We start from the raw sequence: 22749 nt of genomic DNA, 5'->3' as shown, positions 1-22749 counted from the left end.
CCTCTCTTGAACAATTATAAACCACAGCAGAAAAAATCAATTATCAGAAATTATAAAAAGGAGAAACTATGTCAAATACACTGTATGTTTCAGTAGCACATCTCAAACCTCCCTTGACCTGAGGTCACAGAGAGAAGAATTTTTCGTAACATGAATTAAACTCAAATAACCTCAACATAGATTCTTGATTCGATTGAATTGATTTTATTTTCCTGTTAAGAAAAAAATTAAAAATAAATAAAAATTCACCTCGATCCTCCATGAACTTGTAGAGCTGCTGCAGAAAGTTCTCCCTCTCCTCTGGGAACAGCTCTACTTCCTCCTGTGACAGTAAACAAGACAGTTTGAAATGAAAAAATAATAATATATATTTTTTTCTTTTGCTCTGAGGTTGCAGGGAGTAAAAATTGTGTGCGAAGCCTGTGTCATTACCTCCTCCTCTTCACCATTGGCGTCCCCCTCCTGCTCCTCCTCATCCTCGTCGTCCTCCTCGCTGCTCGAACTTTCCTCTTTGACTTCCGTCTTCCAGGCGCTGGGCACGAGCAGCTGATGCTGAAACTCAAAGGCTGCGTCCAGCGCTGTCTCACACAACACACAAGTGCATCCAATGAGCTCTGCACATCATTCCCTGCATGTACATGTACACTACCATTCAAAAGTTTGGGGTCCTTATTTTTTAAGGAAAAGCTCTTTTTTTCAATGAATATAACATTAAATGAATCAGAAATACACTCTATACATTGTTAATGTGGTAAATGACTATTCTAGCTGCAAAAGTCTGGTTTTTAATGGAATATGTACATAGGTGTATAGAGGCCCATTTCCAGCAACCATCTCTCTAGTGTTCTAATGGTACATTGTGTTTGCTAATCGCGTTAGAAGGCTATTGGATGATTTGAAAACCCTTGTGAAATGATGTTAGCACAGCTGAAAACAGTTTTGCTAGTTATTTGACGAAAGCAAAGTTTGAAGGGCAAAATTATCAATGTCTTGACTATATTTTCTATTCATTTTGCAACTCTTGATGTATAAAAGTGTGAGTTTTAATGGAAAACACAACAAAATAGTATTGGTGACCCCAAACTTTTGAATGGCAGTGTATGCGTCTACATAAGTCCTACAAACTGTAAAATATACAGGACAGGGCAACAACAGAGGATATTGAGTATCCTCACGTACAAATACAACTATGACTTGTTTTCTTTATTCTGACAATAATCTATCAGAATAAAAACACACAGACGTGCAGCTAACCACCTTTTCAGATCCTTGTTTCTCTATGGTTTTGAAACACAGAAAATATCACTTTTGCAAGTCAATCACTTGTGAAGCCTGGGATAAATAAATATAAGGCAGTTTAACAAACTGCAATCACAACAGAGTAAGAGTTCTGCAGCAGCTTAAAAAGGGCACTATATAGAAGTCCTGGTAATGACATCAAATAAAAATAGACTAGACAATGACAGGCACTATCCGCTGCTGCATTCCATCAAAACAAAAACAAAACTTCTCTTTCATCAGTCTCCCTTGCTGCAAACCCACTCTGTGAGCCTTTTTCTGCCAAGTGTGTCAGCAGAGACAGACCCGGCCCACAGATGTCAGATGAACGGTACGAGCTCTGCAGCCTCTGGTGAGGCTTCCCATTTTAACTCACCTGGTTTGAGGCCTGCATCAGCTTTCGGGGGACAATCACTGTTCATCTCACGGACGTCTTTGCGCAGCACAGCGTAACTGCAAAACACAGCGACCGTGTGATTAAAATGTGCACAGCACCGAATGTTACCAGAGCAAGGTTCAACTCTACAGTGTGACTGTCATTAAAAGCAGTAAACCAGGTAAAACCATCTACACAGAATATTGTTTTGCTGAAACAAACACAGGACTATAAAAATAAAGTGTCAAGCAGCTTAAATCAACTTCTGTTGATTAAAACACTGACAGAGTGTTCTCGCGTCTGCCAGCCGTACCACTCTGCAAACAACAGCCTGAAAACATGAACAGTCATGAGCAGATTCAACAGACGGTTTTCTTACAACATCTCGACAGCAGTCGGCCAAATCTGAAAGCAGTTAGAGGCTAGACGGGTGTGTCGGAGACATGATTTACTGTGGTGTCTGTAGGCAGTTGAGCTGATCCAATGACTAGATTTGCTAAGGAGAGAATAAAAAAGAATAAAAAAGATGTTGCAGCTAACAAGCTCTTGTTTAACAGCCATTTCCTGTGGATAGTAATGTCTTAAATGGTGATGGGTCACCAGCTCCTTGATGCACTTGTGTTAACACAAAATGGTGCAAGGATAATTTTTCGTTCAGCCGACATGCAAGCAGCAGAGGCATCTCTCGCAATAAGGCTCCTATTGGATGATTACAGCTGTCGTTCACACTGGAGTTGTGCTGTGAATTGTTGTACTATTTTTCTCTAAATAGGAACATAATTGACAAAATTGAAATCGTGTTCTATTGGAAATTAAGCTTATTTTCACATTTATTATTATTATTATTCAAGTCAACCAGAAGAGTCTCCCCCTAGTGGCTATTCAATATATTCATATTTCCTGGTTGGTTTCAGGAGGAAACTGAAAAACAATGCACATGTTTTTTGTTTTTTTTTACATTATAAACTATGTTAACATTTGCTATCGAACACTAAAACATCTTAGGCTTACGATAACATCATTAGGTTTGCAAATTAATTATTTAAAAAAACTACACTTATGAATTAATGAGTCGATGAATCAATCAACTGCTTAAGTTCTAAAAATGGGATTCTGTAAATTAAAAATACTGTTCAGTTATTACAGAAATAAATAGAGCAGCATGATAACTTTCCAATGTTACTATGGTAACCAGATCAGACAACATTAGAATAACCACTTCCTGACAGCTACAGTCTCCCCCCCCCCCCGGATGTGACCTTCCGTTGCCTAAAAAAATATTTTCCAGAGCCATTGTTTTGGAAAGGCACATTAACATCAACAATACCAAACTACCGAGATAAGTGAACACACCAACCCCAGCAGGGTGTAATAAATGAGCAATAACAGATTAAGAGGAGGCCGACTTAAATGATAAAAAAAAAAATACAATAAGAGCAAAACAGCGTAGGAATAGAAAGGAAATGGAACAGCAGTGCTGAAAAGAGTCCAACACTGGTGTTGATGTAACATGAGCACTGAGGATATGTCGAAAAGTCCATTTGTAAAATGCAAAATCTGTGATAGAACAAACTATAACTTAAAACAAACAACACACATATCACTTTTCCATCTTTGTTATTCCTCCCACATGAAAGCTCAAGGACCGAGTGTAAACAAACCTGAAAATCTCATTAATACTGATATAGATTTGACAACATCTTACATTACTTTCTCTTGCACCCAACCCTTGGTGACAATCAGTGAACTCAAATTGCTAGAAAACAAAAAAAGGAAGGCTGTCCCTGTGTGATTTAATTTGCACATAACAAAAAAACAGCACAGGGCACCAGAGGAAATACTTGTTAATTTATGATTTATCATGATTTAGCATTCCTTATCTCTACTCTCTCATCAACTCTACCCTTCACCTGAGCATTAACCAAAATACAAGCGATAAGAATCCCTGTGCAATGAATGAGACGTCTTCAGTGGGAGATAAATCGGTAATTTGATGAGTTTTCCAGGGTATCTATAGAGGAAGGCAGGCTCAACGCTCATCTGTCATCAGTGAAATTCACACAGACAATAAGGTCGCCGGTGAGAAAACGCCAGAATAAGTGAATCAGCGTAAGGGCTACAGCAGAACGGGTCTCCCCACATACACAGAGGCTGCAGTAAAAGACTCCTGACACAACTTATTTCTCTTTACCACAGACAAAACAATCCGACTGTGCGGTTCTGGGCTGTGTGCCGGCAGCAGAGAAGCTACACCATGTTACCTCACCAGTAACTTACAGCCTTAGGGCAAATAAAACAACAGAGCCCAGCATTACCAGGCAGGGAAGGCACACAGTATCTGAACACTTGTTGGGGGATGAGCTTATATTATTCTGGGGCTGCACTCAAAATTACGAGTGATATTTCTGTTCATGGAAAATTCAACTCAAACCATGTACTAGTACATGGTTTAAATTGTTTTACATGGCTTGAATACTAGTGTCAATTAATTAGTATGAGGTTTTACACTGTAGCTGCAGCAATATATTAAAACAGAGTGCACACAAGCATGTTCCAGTGTAGTCTTTAACCGGAGTTTCAACCAAAAGGTCGTAGGTTTGGTTCCCAGCTCCACTATTCTACATACTAATGTGTCCCTGGGCGAGACCTCATGTTGCTCCTGGCATCTGTGCTGACAGCATTTGAAAAAGTGTGATGGATAAATGCCTGCACATAGATTCACTGTATGAATAAGTGAGTGATTGAGTGAGTGGGTGTGAAAGGGTGAATGGCAAAAATGTAGTGTAAGTGCTACATAAATACAGACCATTTACCATTTATTTGCTGCACATATAGTCCACCAAAAGGCATGTTTTACACTCTGGGCAAGGGCAAACTGTTTCAAAGCCAACTTCAACTTCACCAATACGAGAACATTTGAATTTAAAAACTACATTTTTGGATATATTTCAGGTCATTGTCAGAAGTAATCTGCATTTACACAAACACACCTAAAAAAGCATATCAATTCACCACTCAGGAACCCTGGACACATGTTTAATGAGGAAAAACAAGGTGTTACCAGGGTGCTTAAACACCAGGGTAATGTGGATGTTAGGCGCATCCAGAGCAGAGCATTGTGGGTGTTTTTGTAAAAATAAAAATGGACTTAAGTTGCTGGAGACAGACTTATTTGGGTTAATTGATAATGGTAAATGTTATTGATTAGCATATGGTGGATATGCTGCTTTTAAAAGGATTTTGACTCACAATTTTCCATCCTTGAATGAGCGGACAAAGATGTTGTCCTTCTTCATAGTCACATCTTCTTGGCAGTCCGGGGAGATGACCTTGTTGCACAGAAACAAGAGACAGTGAACGGGTCAGAGGAGGTAGTAGTGAAGGACAGGAGGTGGGTTGGGTTGTCAGAAGACGAGTTAGAGCCTTAAGTAGATTCAGCAAAAAATTATAAAATATGCAGCAAACAAAATACAGACTGACAAAAAAGATGAAGAGAGGTGTGTGTGTGTGTGTGTGTGTGTGTGTGTGTGTGTGTGTGTGTGTGTGTGTGTGTGTGTGTGTGTGTGGGTGTGTGTTTGTGTGTGTGTGTTGGGGAGGCATGCTCAATCACAGCATGTGCTGATGCTGTTTAGTAGAGTTGAGAATCACATTAGTTAGAGTTGTTCTGTGAGACCCAGAGGAAGCAGCACTGCCATTAATGGAACTCTGATTTACAGCAGGACTCTGCTTTCTTGGTTCTGCTCTCTCAGGTACATATACATATATACTGTATATATATATACTGTATATATGGCACACGTTTGCTGGGTGGATGCTTTTACATGACGGTGACCGATGTGACCGTGTGTTTTGCACTGATATCATTTTCCTCTTGGATGTCTATGTTGATTCTTCTAAAATTTAAATTAAACATACGTCACTTTAAAAGCACACATTTTGTAACAAGATGGCACATCCTCCAGGGTCACAGCATAAAACAATGGCAGTCTACCTATGTCCTGCACTTCTCTGGGCTGTCATGGGGAGGCAGCATGGAGATGAGTCAACAAACGCTGGAGGCGGGGCCCTGCTGACTACAATGTTCAGGCACAGCTTTCCCCCCCACCATCCCTTGTTCCCTCAGTTATATTTGTAACACTTGCATAAACAAACCATGCCTGTCACTATTTCATTATGCGCAATAAATGGCTGAGGGTGGGTTAAGGCTGGGTGGAAGGAAACGGATCAGAAATCAGTGTTTGTGCTGCACAGTTGCAACACGTCAGAGGGAAAACAAGACGTACTGTATGTATTTCATCCTCCAAAAAACGGAACGTCAAGCTTTTTTGGCTCTAGTAATTCTTCAAACACAAGTCAGGCAGCTGCTACACCTATTATTTTATATATATAAAAAAAATAACACAAGCATGTCCTGCATTTTGGTAGGTGATGTGCAATAGCATAAACCTGCATAGTGCTGAGGTTATATAAGCTGGCATTAGGGCGAAACAGCACAATGCTGCGAATGTACCAGACGAGCGGCAGCAGTGCTCCCTGTTGCTTCACAGTGATGGAGCTGAGAGCAGTGAAGGAAGCGAGACTATGAGCTCACCAGTGCAGGATACCACGTGGTCTTCTTTTTGTCCCCGACGGCGACTCCGTCCACACAGACCACTTTGCCGAACAATTCTTCATTCTGCCTTTGATCACTCTCCTCTTCCTCACTGGACGATGATGACAACTCTTCTTCTTGACTGTGTGTGGGGAAAAAGGAAACATTCAGTTCATATACAGTTAAGTTAGAAATGCAATAATGATTATACAGTATAATTAGAGTATACAACTAGAGTTGGAGACCATTGAGATTGAGTTTAGGGTCTTCTTCAACGGCATATGCATATATATATATACATATATATATACATATATATATACATATATATATACATATGTATATATATATGTATATATATATATATATATATATATGTATATATATATATATATATATATATATATATATATATATATATATATACATAAATAAAAGTGTGAACAATATGCTGTAAAATAAGAATGATTTTACAAATTATGCACATTATTATTATTGAGTCATTCTAAATCAAATCAATATTTGCCATCAAAACTTCATCACATTCACTTATGCGACAAGTCACCATTTTCTCAAAATACTCAAAAATAAAGAAAAAAGAAGAATTCAGTGGACTGTTTTATACGTTATGTGTTGGATGCACATAAAGCTGCATCAGCCTCTCTTTGGTGTTGCTTATAATCTGATCCACAGCACTGGAAACTGGTTGGTGTCATTTCACTTGAAAAAAAAAAAAAGTACTGTCATCTTATCTCCGTTTCCCACACAGTGGAGTATGAAGAAAGTCAAATCCTCTGGTGTCCACACAGAGCTGTTAAGATACTGGCATTTCATATAAAATCCACACAACATGTAGGCGGGCTAAGAAAATGGAATTCTTATGCGTCTTTTTTTTTTGACTGGGCTTTCATGAGAAAGCTCTAACAGTCACACCTCCCCACAGCAGGTGAAGACCAGAAGGCTTTTCAACATCCTAGAATACTGAAGGCAGCTCAGTAGGTGGCTGAGACTATATTGCCACCTTTGGCAAGTTTGCAGTAGATTCATTCTTACACAAGAGAAGCATCTCGCCTCCTCCTCCTCCAAAACACTATCCTCATTTTCATGCTCTGCCAAGAGGGTCAAAAGTTCAGATCCCAGTTGGACTGATGGCCTTTCTGCATGGATTTTACATGTTCTCCCTGTGTGTGTACGCATGAGTCCTCTCACAACCTCCTTCCACAGTCCAAAAACATGCAGATTGGGGATTAGGTTAATTGGAAATACTCATTAAATTTCCTATCTATAAGCGGTAGAAGATGAATGGATGGATGGACTGGCAACCTGTCCAGGATGTACCCTGTAACCCTCATGTGGAGGATAAAGATGCAGAATGTGAATGAATGAATGAATGAAATTGCTGTGCCGGTAACAAATGCATACCAACAATAAGTTGAAAGCAGAAGATTCATTTTTTTTTTTGAACTTCTTGTCATGCAATTACTTTTCCTTGTTTTCTGAACAGAATGACTACAGACCTGTCTTTTCCATTTACCAGCTGTTTTGCAGCAAACCGTCAAAAAGTCCCAAGCCAACAAATAAAATAGCACAGCGGATCACCAGCTAAATTACAGACTCATCACTATATTGCTCAATGAACATAAGGTCTGCTCAACTGATGAGCTCCCTCATTAGGAGCAGTCGTGTATTGACGAGTCGGCTCATTCTAACGCTCGGTCGTGCAGTCGCTCTGAAGCCCAGGCAGAGAACGCTGTCTGTCTGCTGGCCACAGGCAGCCAGTTATCACACAAGCCGCACCAGCAGGAAAACAGAACCTCCGTTCTCTTTTTATGCCTCACTAGGCCTGAAAACAGCTCTATGTGCACACACACACACAAACACACACACATTTACAGACACTGTCTGGCACGATGTAAGGCAGTAAAGCAGCCAGGCAGCTGTTGCAACTACGAATAATACAAGAAGAACAACTAAATCATAAACAAAGTACTTCATCAAGTAAATGAATAGACACACACACACATATGTGCAGCTTTCATTGTGAGGACACTCAGACATAATGCATTCCCTGACTGAACTGAATGTGAAAATATATAGAATTTTTCCAATTCGATGATTCAAATTAAACACTACAAATTCAGTTTCTGGTGGCACATGTTTCAGCCCATAGATTTCACCCCATTCACGCGACAATCCTCTGGCGGTCTCTGTTGGTCATAATGGCAAGTGTGAAAACACAAACAGACAGGCACACAGAGCCACTAAAAACAATACTTCACTCCAAGTTATGATATCGTTTTTTGAGTGAGTGAGTGAACAAACAAATGATTTTTGGCCTGTGATTTTCTGAAGCACTGCAGAATTACATCATAGTGTGCCGTGTCTTTGGATGTGGGTAATGCACTTGGTCATATAGTTATTACATGAACAATTGTGCTGCCCTAGAGTTTGGATATAAAATGTTCAGTGTAAATAGTACATAGACATTGATCTAATTAGTAATTTGTCTGAAAAATGATTGCCTCAACTCATGACAAAAACTTGTGATATGACAATAAAGATATAATGTCTTTAATTAATTAGCATTGCCCCCATTTTTTTTGAACTTTCCCTTTAAACAGACATAGCAAATAATAAACCGTTTTAATCCCAGTCCTTGCTGCACAAGTACCTGTTATTAAACAATTAAGACGGATAGTGCACAGGAAGACAACAGGTCCAAGGTGCTAATGTGCAGCTGGGACTGCTCCAAGTCAATATTGCATCAATGTTCCCAGTAATATTGACTTTGCTCTGAGTGCCATTAGCAGTGGGTGTCGGGGAATGAAATTACGTGGCAGAGTGTCCTCTTTATAATAGACTGCAGCCACAATTGTATCCAGTGCAAAAAAAATAAAACCCTCAGCACGTATTATTCCTTGATGAAATCAACAACACGTCAGAATACAAAACACCCGTTGGAACATTTGAGTCAAAACAGAGGATGAAAAAGAGGTAAAAAATCAGCAGGGCCATGTCGTGCTCACACTTTATTCTCAGTGCACGCACAAACACGCGCATACACACAAGCCAGGCGGGATTAAGGAAGTGGAGGAAGTGAGTAGGCTCTAGTCCTCTCCCAGGCCTCGGGGCCTGTTTATGAGGGGATGAAGATGAGAGTATATCTTTTGCCTCAAATGCTGTCAGCGTGATTAAAAACAAGTGAGCCGATTCCTGATGACTGCAGAGGAGCAAGAGAAAATCCTTTCCCACCAGCATTACAGACATTTAATAAATTAAGTTTGATACGAGCCCCGCAGGACGTACAGAGGCGGAGGACAATACTTACATCGGGTTCGATCGCCGCCCGCGGTTGCCCTTCTTTCCGATGACAGGTGTGCCAAAGTGCTCGGGGTTGGTGAGAGGGAGTCTGTCAAGGGTCTAAAAAGAGAAAACGGTAATGAGCCTCAACGCTACAGAGGAAGTTACTAAATTTGAAGACAGATGATTCATCCTATGTATCATAAAAAGACAGGGCTGCCCCCGACTAAGGATTTTCCTTGGCCAACCATTGTCATTTTACTTTTTGAGTTCCCGTTCTGAAAAGGCATGTTATAAGTCACATATAAAACCTTCAAATCAACCTTTAGCAAAGAGGATCAAAGAGGAAATACATGAGAACATTTTGCTCCCTTTTAACAAGAACACAATTTATGAGGAGCTTTTCAATGATTCATTTTACCCATGACACCCATGACGCACATGGCAGATCAACCAGCTAGTAGACTGAATATTCTGTTGATTTTCAACACAGTACTTCAATCAACCTGTAACACTACCCCACCACAATAAATTATAAATCGTTTTTTAATGACGAATCGTCCGTAAACACTGCAGTGACTTCTGTCAAACTACACAGTGTGACCACACTTCCTGTATCCACACTTTCAAATTAAAGCCATGCAGTTCCCAGTTCTCCAGAACCTCATTTCAACAGTTCCAAATTTACATTTCCTGAAGATATTCCACAGCTGAACTTCTGAATGCCCCGTGCAGGACTTCTCACATAAAGCATTTCAATTTGAGCATGATCAAAAGTATAAAAGAATCTCTGCTTTCGCGAACAGCTGCAAGACCGCACAATACTCGCCTCGCTCTCTGCAAAGTGACGCGCTCCTTTCAGGCAGAGAGAGGAACGCCTCAGGGTCTTCTCGTCACCGTCGTCGAACACTGCAGAGATGGGGGGGGGGGGGGGGAGTATTAGGCTGCTGTATGTAGGCCACGAGTCGACCAAAACATAGAGTCACAAAATGTCTGCTTTGTTTTATGATATGCTGAAAAAATATGATCCTTTGCAGCCGACAGCAACAGAGTGCCTTTGAGCTTGTGGCTTTATTAGAGCTGCAAAGGCCCAGAGAGACACTGGGGAAACATCTGTTGCATTAACCAATATTAAATCCCCAAATACTTTGACAATAAGCACCCTCAAATTCACAAATTCATGATAAATAACATCATATTAAACAAATAAAGGAACGTTCTTTTTGGTTGACAACGACAGACCCAGATGTGTAAATCCTTAAATGACTAAAATTTATGATCAAATATACTTAAACAGTGAGGGGGGAAAAGGGTTTTGTTTTGTTTTGCTATTTTTCTCACTGATGAATGAAAAGAGTATTAAAGACAGGGAGAAACCCCATGGGCACTCTTAAGAGACGAACAGCTGCTGAGGAGGCAGCAGATCAGATCTGTAGCATCGTACACTGTTCTGTGTTGCGCTATATAACATTTTAACTGCACACGCTCAACGGACGTGCAGCTACAGCACATCTCAGACGTTCATATAGTGTATTCAATTTGCTTCAGTCTGTTCTATTACATTTTTAAACAATGTGTATTTTTTTTTATTACCAGCGGTCCCCTGTGATCCTCATGTGGAGGATAAAACAGTAGAAGATGGATAGATGGATCTATTTTTACTGTATATTTTAACAAACAGCACCGGTTTGGGATCTGAGGAAGTATGGATTTATCAGACCCTGCTCTTAGGTACTGATATAGCCACAAATGGATGTCAACAAGCGTTACAAGCCATACAAAATCATGAATATTACTTTGGAAATTTGATTGAACACAAACGTCGAGAGAGAAGAGGGAGGCAGGTGATTTACGACGGACTTACCAACAGTATATATACTGGCGTCGGTAAGCTTGTTGATTGTGGCCTCCCGGTAAACTCCATCCTGATTCTTCACCTCCACAACAGCACCCACCTGTTGGGAAGCATTCACCGCTGTTATTTGACGTGTCAGTATGCTAAATATCATTATAAATAATAAGCCAAATATATTGCTGCTACAAAAATAACCATATTGAAAACAACTTGGAAGCAAAGGATTACTAAAGTGATGCTCTTGTGTGTCCCCAAGTACATTTACTCTGGATGAGAATAATTAAATGGATACCTAAAGGACACAAAACTAAGAAAATGAGAACTTATTATTAGAAAAAAAGGGATAAATGTAAAAAAAAACAACACCGAATATATAACTTATAAGTATGTTTGTATAAATGTTTAGGGGATTGATTTATGGAGGCTGTCATCTTGCACTTCAATGTAAACAGAAAGCTCACTACACAAACAGAACATCCTTTCAGGGATGTAAAGTCCACCATAGTTCCCTGATAAGCCTGGGAATGGGAGGGAGGCGATTTGTCCTCGGTTTGTTAGAATCTCACGTCTCACCATTAGATTACAGTTCTGGCATGACTGGGCTCAGCTCGGCTCTACTCGGTTTGGTATCGGTCATGTAATTTCCCATCATTATAGTACCCCCTCAATGTGGGCAGGGTCATCATGACAAGGCTACACAAAACTGCTGTGACATTGTTTTATACGCGACGAAAACACACAAACTAGTGAGTTGTTTTCGGTGAACTGAATCATTAGAATTGGTTTATTAAAAAGATTAGTTCTGTACTTCCTGAATGACCGGAGCACAGACTCCATCTGACAGAGTCACTGAACGGAAATACAGCTGAACGGGAATATTGAGATTTCAGACATTTTCTTGAGATTAAGGCATGTTTTCAGGACTGTTAAGTCTTTAACTAATCTATAGTTCAGCATTTTTCATTCCCGTTTCTGACGTTGCGCTCGTGACTCTTCCACTGCTGACACTCTGACCAATCGGTGGCCAGCAGTCTGTCGGAGACACATTTTAGTATCGACTCAGCTTGCTTGAATTGTCACCAGAGCAGGTACCAAAAAAGTACCCAGTACTATCACTGATGGAAAACGCCCCAAAAACAAGTCGAGTCGAGCCAGGCAGAGTCGTGCTAGAACTGCATAGCGCTATAATTCTTACAAACTGGACCTTTAAAAGTAAATAAGAGAAAATAATGTCAGTATGTGTGTTATGACAGTGGTCTTTCTGACTGGAACACTACAACACTCTCGTCCACCCTTCCGGTCTTACCTTCAGAGGTCCTTTGATATTTTCATCATGAACCTCAGCTGTGGACAGATCTGGTTTAAAGGTCACCTGGGGAAGAGGGAGGCAACAGGGGAGGAGAATCAGTAACAAGAATAAACAAACAATTCCCCAACAGCATGACCGGGCCACATCAATCTTCCACTTCACAGAGACGGAGGAAGAACATCTCTGCTAACGCTGCTGGGCGGACTTTATTACTGCTGATACACCGATTACAATGATGGACTATTTCAGTCAGACTGGTTTGTTAAAGGTTACGGGCTTGAGACAATACACTGGCAAAGAGTTTGTTGGCATCTTAAGGCAGCAGTGTGTGCTTACGGGCGATGTTGAGCGAGTGCCCGATATCTTGACAGCTGTACTGCAACTGCTGGTGCCAACTGTGGCAGATTTCTGCTGTGAACGTTAGGGGTAGACGGTGCTAACTGACCATCCCCCCTCCGTGCATCTGCAGCCTCCCCTAAGTGAACCGTGGCAGATCATAATCTGATCACGTTGTGTAATCTTGCATCTGCACGGTGACCTGGCAACACCGAGTGACAAATGAGACCATAAGGCATACACACACACACACACACACACACACACACACACACACACACACACACACACACACACACACACACACACACACACACACACACACACACACACACACACACACACACACACACACACACACACACACACACACACACACACACACACACACACACACACACACACACACACACACACACACACACACACACACACACACACACACACACACACACACACACACACACACACACACACACACACACACACACACACACACACACACACACACACACACACACACACAGGTTTGCACAGCTATCATTTTAAGGACACTGTCCTACCTTAACCATGACAGATAATGCCCAACCCTAACCTTAACCTAACCACAATTCAAATCGTAGTTCCTGAGGTTCTGCGTTATTAGGACCAGTTTTTGGTCTCCTGGTGGACTTCTGGTCCTGGTCAGTGTTTATGCCAGATAAGGTCCCAAAGAGGTAACAAATACAAGTAAACACGCAACAATGAACTGTCCAAGAAGCATGGAAGAGAGTTGCCAAAGCACAGAAGCAGTGTGGTATTACACAAACGCCCCTTCGTACTTGAAATGTCAAGTTTCCTGAGGGAAATTAAAGTGGGTTATTATTTTTTTCAGAGCATGTGCTAGTAAAATAATTTCATAATTTTAAAAAGGGAAGAACTGGTTTTGCTCATATCAAATGATTGAGTTTCGCTTAGTTTAGTTTTAAGAATCATCCACCATACACGGAGAGAAAAGGATGTTAAGTACCCCATCTCAAAAAGCAAGCCCACGGGGAACAAATTCAAACAACGCTCTGTTGAGTCTGCATCAAGTCTTACAACAGTAGAAACCGCAATCACCGTTTCCCTCTGAAGCCAGGATCAAAACAACAAATAAAAGAATTATATACTGTGAGATGGTGCTGCATTGTCTGGTTATACAAGGAATAAAAGTATCCAGAGGTACCATTTCATCAAATATGGAGATAATGACATTCCTGCCTGGTGGAATAAAGAAACCTTGTTCCTGACAAAGAAGAGCAGGAGTCTGTGTTTTCTGTACACGAGTAGGGTAACTACAGCTGCCCAGAATCTCAGGGTCATACAAACGAAAACTAATTTAGGTGAATCAGCTTTTATCGTATCACTTTCTATCCACATGGAGCGTTTCAGGAACACTGAAATGCTATTTTTATGGGAAAATGTCACACAATCAAACTGTCACTTTGGGAAAATGATGATGTCATAGTCCCTCTTCTCTCTTTAACCGGCATTCGCTGTCACTATCTTTGTCATCCTTGTTGTCCTTCTCTCATGTTTGGTCTTTTTGCTTTTTTTGATCTTTTATTTGCATTCCTTATTTGCCCCACATACAGGCCTGGCATATGTACTACAGAGTCTAGAGTCGTTTTGGGCGTATCGTGTTTACGGAAAGTGTTTTGAAAACGACAACGAAAAAGATAATTCCGGGATAAAGCCTCGGAAAGTGAGCATCAGCGACACCTAACCTCTGACACGCTCTTGGTGAGCGTGGTTCTTCTGGCCAATTCTGTAACTGTCCCACGTAAACTGTGGCATCACCACTTAAGACTTAACAACAAATATTAAATGTAAGAGACATAACACCAAATATTGTGAAACAAACAAATATTAAATGTAAGAGACGCCAACAAACACATTTGTGAATAGCTTTAACATGAGCTCACAGTCCGTTATATCATGTTTTTTTTCCTTGGAAAAATCTGCACAATAACACATAAATAAAGGATTTTTCACTAAAAATGGCTGGGGAACAATATAAACAATTTCAAAATGCAATATTGTTGTGCTTCAGTTTATATTATACATAATGATAGTCCCACTATAATATGGGTAGATTAGCCTATTACATTTCAGTGATGATATCATCGCTATGAAATGTGCCAATGTGAAAATTGTCTGTCGGCAGATAAACGGAAACAATAAACTGAGCAAAACCTATTATTTCAACTACTCTATATAGAAGAGGAATATGGGCCAATATATTGATATTGATCTCCTCTAAATCAGTCAGCATAAGTCTCTACAGTCCAGAATCAGTCAGACAACTCTGCTTAATGTTAAGTGTCCTTTAGTCTTTATTTTTTTCTGTAAAATGTAAACGGCTAAAAGGACATCATCCCTATCGAACAGCAAGCACTGACTGTATTTGTGACAACTCCGATAAAAATAAACAGCATCTGCAGTTGTCTCACTTATTTTCCCACAACCTCTCTCTCGAGTCTGCTCTTCTCTCGTACAGTTACGAGGCTTTCTGCTACTCTGATTTAAAATATATAAAAAAAATACATTACCTTCAGCCTGTTTCACAGATAAATACTGTCACTGAACAAATTCTCCTGATGAATTTATCATGATGCATCACGTCTAGCTGATCTGCAATAAGCCCTACTTTCACCGCCTGTGCCATAAGGTAGTCATAGCGGATCACAGCACACTAAACCTTTCACAGTAAGTGATAACGACATGGTCCTAATTCCCATTTTACAGGTCCTCTAGTACGAGTTATTATCAGATATGACAAGAGATCACACAGATTGTTTTCCTCTCAGAGTCTTAAAACCAGTCAAATGACATCAGTGACATCCGCCACTGCCGTCAACTTTGATAAACATGAGCCCAAGAGCTTAAGAGAAACACATTACACTGTTCGAAAACCACTGAATAACGTCATGTTCCAGTGTGAGTGAAACGGCTCGCATTCTAGCTACTCAAAAACAAACCCCACACTCAGCCAATTAGTATGGTAATTAATTTATGAGTTTAAACGGTTCTATTATCTCAGTTTTCGCCCATTATATTTAACTAAGAACATCTGATCATCTACTTGTCATATTGTTCGTCAGATGGTATGCCAAAATAACGTTGTTGCTCTTTTGTCTCTACAGGGGGAACTACAGTGCACTGACACAGTGCAAAAAGCCAGCATCCACTCTTTGTTCCTCCCACACACTCTAACGGAACGAGAGACGAGCAATCTGTCTCTATTGTATTACCCAGATGCTCCAGCTCCACTGGGAAATGAGATACTGTACATGCATCATGTAATGCCTTCATCAGAAACGCGTAAAGAAACCAGTGGGGAAACGAGAGGGACGTCTGGGAACGTGATGATGGGTACCTGGTGGACTAGGCCAAACCCTGCATCTGTCACAGATGGGCTCCTTGATCAGTGTTTCAAGTGTATGAGCAGTAGTAAAAACCTAAACCAGGTGGTAGTGCTCCGGCATGTGAACAATGGCAGCTGGATTTTTGGGGGCTACGTCAGAAATCCTTTCGCAGGTACTGAACATTCTAAGAACGAGACTATTTGAGAGGCTCTGATAATCACCACAGTGGTCTCTGCTGAAAACTTTTTGACAATGACATTTAAATGTAACCCATGAGGACATATAACCAAGCTGACTGATCAAATAAAGACAAGGGGCTCTGTGCTGCCTTCTCTGAACACAGGCTGCTCAGCTATTCAGTTAAGCTAAACACTCCCTCCATTGCACTACAAAGGAATAAGCTGCTGTTGTATTTTGGCAGTTTTAATAGAGTAAAGTGTGAAATTGCAAAGCAGAACCAAAAATCAAGTCATAGGTGCATTAATATACAAGTTGAGTAAGTTAGCCAGAAAATTAACACCATGACTAGCATACTGGTGCACATGGTGGCTTACATGTGGGTAAGCTAACAACATAATTAAGTTATTATATCTAGAGCGCTAGCAAGAGAACAAAATATAACAACAAAAAATAAACCTATTTTTAACATGCTGTTGAAATAATAAATATTTCAGTACATAAAACAACAAAGTACTGCAACAAACAACTTACAGACAATGCAGTGTCGAGCTTTGACAGAGACAAGGATGATGTGATCTGATCTGAGACTAAAAAAAGGATGGCCAACCAAAACCTTTCACTGACAGGCTCTCACACTGTTGTATTCTATGTCACACACTACAAAGACAGATCATTTATTCTTAATTTTAGAAGAGCACTTTGAAATGTGACTTACCTTGGCCTTGACTAGCCTCTTGGCAGTCTTAATCTTTGCCTCACAGAAAGCCCCGCGGTACTTGGCACTCACGTCCGTCCCTACTGTCAAGTAAGGGGGCTCGTCCAGAGTCTGCGGAAATTCAAAATGAAAAGACACATACAACATCAGTCTTCATATACGTATAATAAAGTGTATATGTATAGTTTACTGGCACATCTTCTCACAGCTGGGACAGGAGGACATACTGTAAACAGGCTTCACCTAGTGGTAGGCCAGCTACGCAAAATGCACCCAGCTCAGTGATTCATCCATAGAAAACAGATACCATCTGCTCTGGGTATTGAACAAAAACAAGCCTCTGGGGAGGCAAATAAAAAGGCCACTTCTCTCCCGCATTGATGACTAAAGAAGAAGAAGCGATCTAAAAACACGTAGCACCATCTCGTCTCATCATTAGATCTTTATCAACCCCACACAACCCGCAAAAAAAGAGACTTTTCAGTGTATGGATGAAGGCAGATCATGGGGATATTTAGAAACATCGAGACCATATGCAACGTCATATGTACAATTATCTCATGAGTGTAATGGCTGGTTTTAACTTAAACATCTGTAACATCATAACCATTGTCGATGCTGAATAAGCCGATCATCTCATCATCAGTATAGCAGTGTTTTGTTTTTGTGTCTGTGGAATGGTGATTTTTACTCATTTTCATTCGAAAAACATATATAAAAGGATTACCGTCTGATACGTGTGCAGATCTGTAAGAAACAAAGATGTTCTCTTCATTCTGTAGCATAAGATGTGTATAGATCAATATAATAATACATTTAAAATGATGTTTTGACACACATTTTGGCTTTAACAAAGGGCTGAATTGCGATTTGGATATCATTTCAATTAATTGTTCAGCTCCCAAAAACCTCATATCAAGTCATCTGCAAAAACCACCACGGAAAAGATGGCTTTCATTCTGCGAGAGTGTTATCTTGAACTACTTGGAACTACTGCACAATTTCTTTTTCAATCACATACACGATATATCTTTGAGTCTTGGTTCAGAACAGCTGTTCATTGCTCCCACGAGGAAGGCAAAGAGTGTACAGGTTGTCATTCCGACTAAAAACTACACCAGTGTTTAGCAGCACTCTCAAACCAGTGGGGAGGAACTAATCACGGACGCCAGATGCTGTAGGCCACCACGGCACATACTTGTGCCATGACGGAAACACTTTAAGGACCGATAAGTCCACATCCGTGAATATGCGAACCGTGTGACATTTTCAACTGTTTGCAGGGAAAACAACTGTCAAAGGTGGCCTACTGCGTTTGTGTAAACACTATTAAATATTTCTTTTCAGTCAACCCTTCAACCACATGAAAAGAAAACTAACAGCAGAGAACTGTTTCACAATGATGGGAATCCATGAACAGTAGCAACAAAGTAACTCTTGAGGGATGAGAGAAGAAAGTGCTTCTTTGAATCGGTTTCAGAAACATTAAGCATGTGCAGTGCACTCTCCTCCACACTGACCCACTGCATTTGAGCTTAAAAATAAACATAAAAAAATATAATAAATGGTCATTTTACTGATAATTTTCTCTCCTCATGATAAAAGTATCACCTAGAGAGACATTGCATTTACAAAACATGAGCGATGTGTTCCCTTCCTGATGAATCAGACAAATCGGTGAAAGTGTAATAAGATTACACTCCAATTATCCGAGTGAGCGCAGGGGTCTCATACCGCTGATTAATCTGATCTGACAGGCAAATAAAGCATGAAGCAAGTCTTGGCCACACATGCAAACCACCAAATTATTGAAATAATCAGATACTTTACTATGAGGCATGAACAGAAGTGAAGATTATCAGGATCTGGGCAGAAAGCTGTACCTCGACACCAACCGTCTGACACATTATCATGCTAAACAATCAGAGTTTATCTGGATCCTCCAACTTATTTTAAAAAGTACAAGTAGAGAGAGTGCATCAAAAGGTAACAGTGGCCTTTTTCCATTTGTAATTTAGCGCTTCAGCTCTATTATACAAGACCGAAAAACTGTTTTATTGTTTTTTAATCTTGTACTGTGAAATCTTTCTACACTGCCGTTCAAATGTTTGGGTTCAATGGGGTCCTTATTTTTGAAGGAAAAGCACTTTTTTTCAATTAATATAACATTAAATTAATCACGCTATACGTTGTTAATGTGGTAAACAACTATTGTAGCTGCAAACGTCAGTTTTTTAATGAAATATGTACATAGGTGTATAGAGGCCCATTTCCAGCAACCATATCTCCAGTGTTCTAATGGTACATTGTGTTTGCTAATTGCGTTAAGCTAGGTTTATGGTCACCATGGGTTAGGGTTAGGTTTGTCGAGCGTGCGACAACCAGTGATTCCCGGTGATTCTGGCGGAGCTGGGATGGCTGTCCCAATACGTGAAACACAGAGAGACAGACAGTCATTTTGAGATCAGTGTAAGCGACATCCTAAAATTCTATGGCGAAGTTTTTGTTTACTGCTGTTGCTAGGCAGCGATCCGGCTTATTCACTGGATATTTTGGCTGCACGCCCCCTGCTGTTGAGGTGAATACTGCAACGAACAACGCGCTGAGCATAAACGCCTCGGTGCGTGCTTGTAGGTCGCACGCCGTCTGTGCCACAGCGTAACGCGCGAGCATAAACAAGGCTTTAGAAGGCTATTTGATGATTAGAAAACAGCCCAAATTTTGCTGGTTCTTTGACGAAAGCAAAGTTTGCAGGGCAAAATGATTATTTGAATAAAAATCATTATTTCTAATCTTGTCAATGGCTTGACTATATTTTCTATTCATTTTGCAACTCTTTTGATGAATAAAAGTGTGACTTTTAATGGAAAACACAGAAAAAATGTATAGGTGACTATACAAACTTTTGAAGATAAAATGTAGCTGATGTTGCTGCCCCAATAAGAACAAAACCATTATGTAAAATTCAGCAAAAATCAAAAAAAGAAAATAGGCACAGCAACATGTTGTTGTTGTGTATTACCAGGTCGACAAATTGCATCCTTAAGAGCAGAGGAGCCCAAAAGATTGTCGCAGTCAAGGCCAGAACAGGCTGCCTGTCTCCACCGTCTCTGGCATTTTGACAGATGGGATCCAGGGGCAGAGTCCTGCACCTTTCAGCCTCCCTTTCTCTCAGATAAACACCTAATTTGTCTTTAGAGCAGTTTGGCCTCAGCACCAGCTGCCCTCACCAACAACACATTTACATGACGCAGCAGCCATTTTCACAGGATAACCAACTCACACTCTTGTCAGTCGTGTCTGCAACACAAAGCTAGTCTGCGATCGCAGTTCCTCTTTCATACTAATACTCGTCTCCCATTGCTTCTCCTCTAAGCCTCTTCATCTTAAAAGGAAAAGACTTGCTTGTGAGTCAGAGAGGGCAGCTTGGGTTATCTTGACAGCTGCTCCTGCCAAACTTCTCTAAATTAGCAAGGCAGGGGTGATCACCACCACCACCACCGTGGCCAGATTTGTTGTTTCCAGTCAAAATACCCCGCCTCCCTGCATTCAGCAAAAAGTAAGAAAGAAAGTTTTGTTCTTTCTTTGGATTGCCATTCCAGCTGTCTGAATGAAAACATCAGCTACTTTTTATTTTCACTCCTCATTGCCAGTGCTGAATGACAGACAACATTTGCAGCACTCAACAGAATCAACCATTGAATATGACTAAGCTCAAAGAGGCGGAATTCCCGTACCTTCTGGATATGCGACAGCATCCTCCCACAAATTCAAAATAAAACCATGCATCTAATGAGTGCTGCTCTCACTTCAGATGCTGCCATGAAAACAAGCAGAGCAGTATTTATCAGACGCCTTCAGCACCACTTTCAGCGACTCCGCGCATAAGTCAACAAAATTGCAATAGCAGTAGAATAATCAAGACCAGCTTTCTGGCTATTCACCTACTGCCAGTGATGTGGAAAATACTCTGCAGGAAATGTGCTTGATTAAACATGGACAAATGTGACTTGGGGTGTGTTTGTGTTTGTGTGTGTGGGGGGGGGGGGGGAACACAGCTGGAGCTGGCATGGAAAAGAAACTAAACTGTAGTTTGACTTCTATTAAACGCACCTGAGTGGAAAGAAGGTTCATGCAGTACCTGAAAGGATGCTTATTGGATATCAGTCGTAGATTAGAGGACTGACTATTCAGCATCATCTGATTCATTATTTAAGAGGCTGTCCCCCAACGAAACATAACTATGGGTCGTATGCAGGAATTACACCCCTAGTGGTAGTATAAATAACAGCAATCTGGTAAGTGTCAATGAGGTTTATTGTCTGTAATTTAATGCCAGCCCCCCCCCTTTTTTTAGGCCTAAACCATAACCTCATTAACACTTAAGCCTAGTTAAAATGAAAAATGTGCCCTCTGGGGTCAAAATGACCCATAGCTGTCATTTAATATAGTCAACACACTTTCCTTCATTCATTATTATTTGACAAAGTTGTGTTTGATGATGACCATTTTATGTATTAAATACTGAGTTTATACCCTCATTAGAGGTGAAACAATTAATCGATTACTAAATTAATTGTAAACTATTTTGATAATCGATTATAAGCTTTTTATTCATTATTAGAACAAGATTTCTGATTGTTTTAGCTTCTTAAATGTGAATAGTTTCTTTGCTCCACATTACAAAGAAATCATTAATCCTGAATCATTTAGGTTTGTGAACGAAACAAGACTTTCGAGAAAATGGTCCAGGTTTGACAAACACTGATCAACATTTTTTTTAACATTTTCAACAAGTATCGACAGATTAATCGAGTACGAAAATAATCGTTAGTTGCAGCTCTAACATTCATACATGCGTAAATATTCTGATTTAAAATATAAATAAACGCACTGCAGTGCAGACACAAACAGAGGAGAAACAGACCTCTGAACCCCTACAACAGAACACTTATATTTATTTAGTCACGCTGTTCATTTCTTTTTCACCCCCTCAAGGAGATGAACATCTAAAACAAATTAGATGATGGTGCACTGACCTCTTAGCCATTAAATACTTGTCCAGGATGTTGACTCATTCAGTTGCAATTGAAATCACACTAGCACCTCACTGATTACAAGTCTTTTCATGCCTTTCTAGCTGTATGAACAGAACAGACAATGCGGCTACATTTAGCCAGACCTCTGAAATCATCCCAGCTTTGCTAGAAACAAAATATACTGGAGCGACACTGGCAACAGCAGAAGAAGATCCATTTCTGTTCAATAAGGAGGTCCCAGGTCATGAAAAATTTAACAGCCCTGTCCACAGAGTGAGAGTTGAAATAATTCCACGGAATACATTTCTTGTGCAGGGTGAGCGACCATAGCATTTTTCTATTCCACTGCTCAGTAAAAAGACATTTCCTGGTAGGCATCAA

The 22749-nt window shown here is 40.3% G+C and overlaps 1 protein-coding gene across 1 annotated transcript in view; it reads right to left on the bottom strand.

Annotated features, from left to right (window-relative positions):
• The window catches only part of arid4b (AT-rich interaction domain 4B), a gene marked incomplete at its 5' end in the record, with an annotated part of 30145 nt that extends 11609 nt beyond the window's left edge, over positions 1-18536 (bottom strand). Inside the window, 11 exons of the mRNA XM_083897371.1 lie at positions 250-322; positions 433-578; positions 1655-1731; positions 4904-4983; positions 6246-6387; positions 9574-9665; positions 10375-10454; positions 11410-11500; positions 12707-12772; positions 17330-17440; positions 18528-18536. Coding sequence (XP_083753497.1) covers positions 250-322; positions 433-578; positions 1655-1731; positions 4904-4983; positions 6246-6387; positions 9574-9665; positions 10375-10454; positions 11410-11500; positions 12707-12772; positions 17330-17440; positions 18528-18536 — 967 coding nt within the window. The remainder of the gene's footprint in view (positions 1-249; positions 323-432; positions 579-1654; positions 1732-4903; positions 4984-6245; positions 6388-9573; positions 9666-10374; positions 10455-11409; positions 11501-12706; positions 12773-17329; positions 17441-18527) is intronic.
• Between the last annotated feature and the right edge of the window lie 4213 nt (positions 18537-22749).

Source organism: Microchirus variegatus (genome assembly GCF_963457635.1).
Source record: "Microchirus variegatus genome assembly, chromosome: 11".
In the NCBI taxonomy this organism is placed as follows: domain Eukaryota; kingdom Metazoa; phylum Chordata; class Actinopteri; order Pleuronectiformes; family Soleidae; genus Microchirus; species Microchirus variegatus.
Note: the sequence above shows the minus strand (reverse complement) of the source record. Positions and strands in the feature narration are given on the sequence as shown.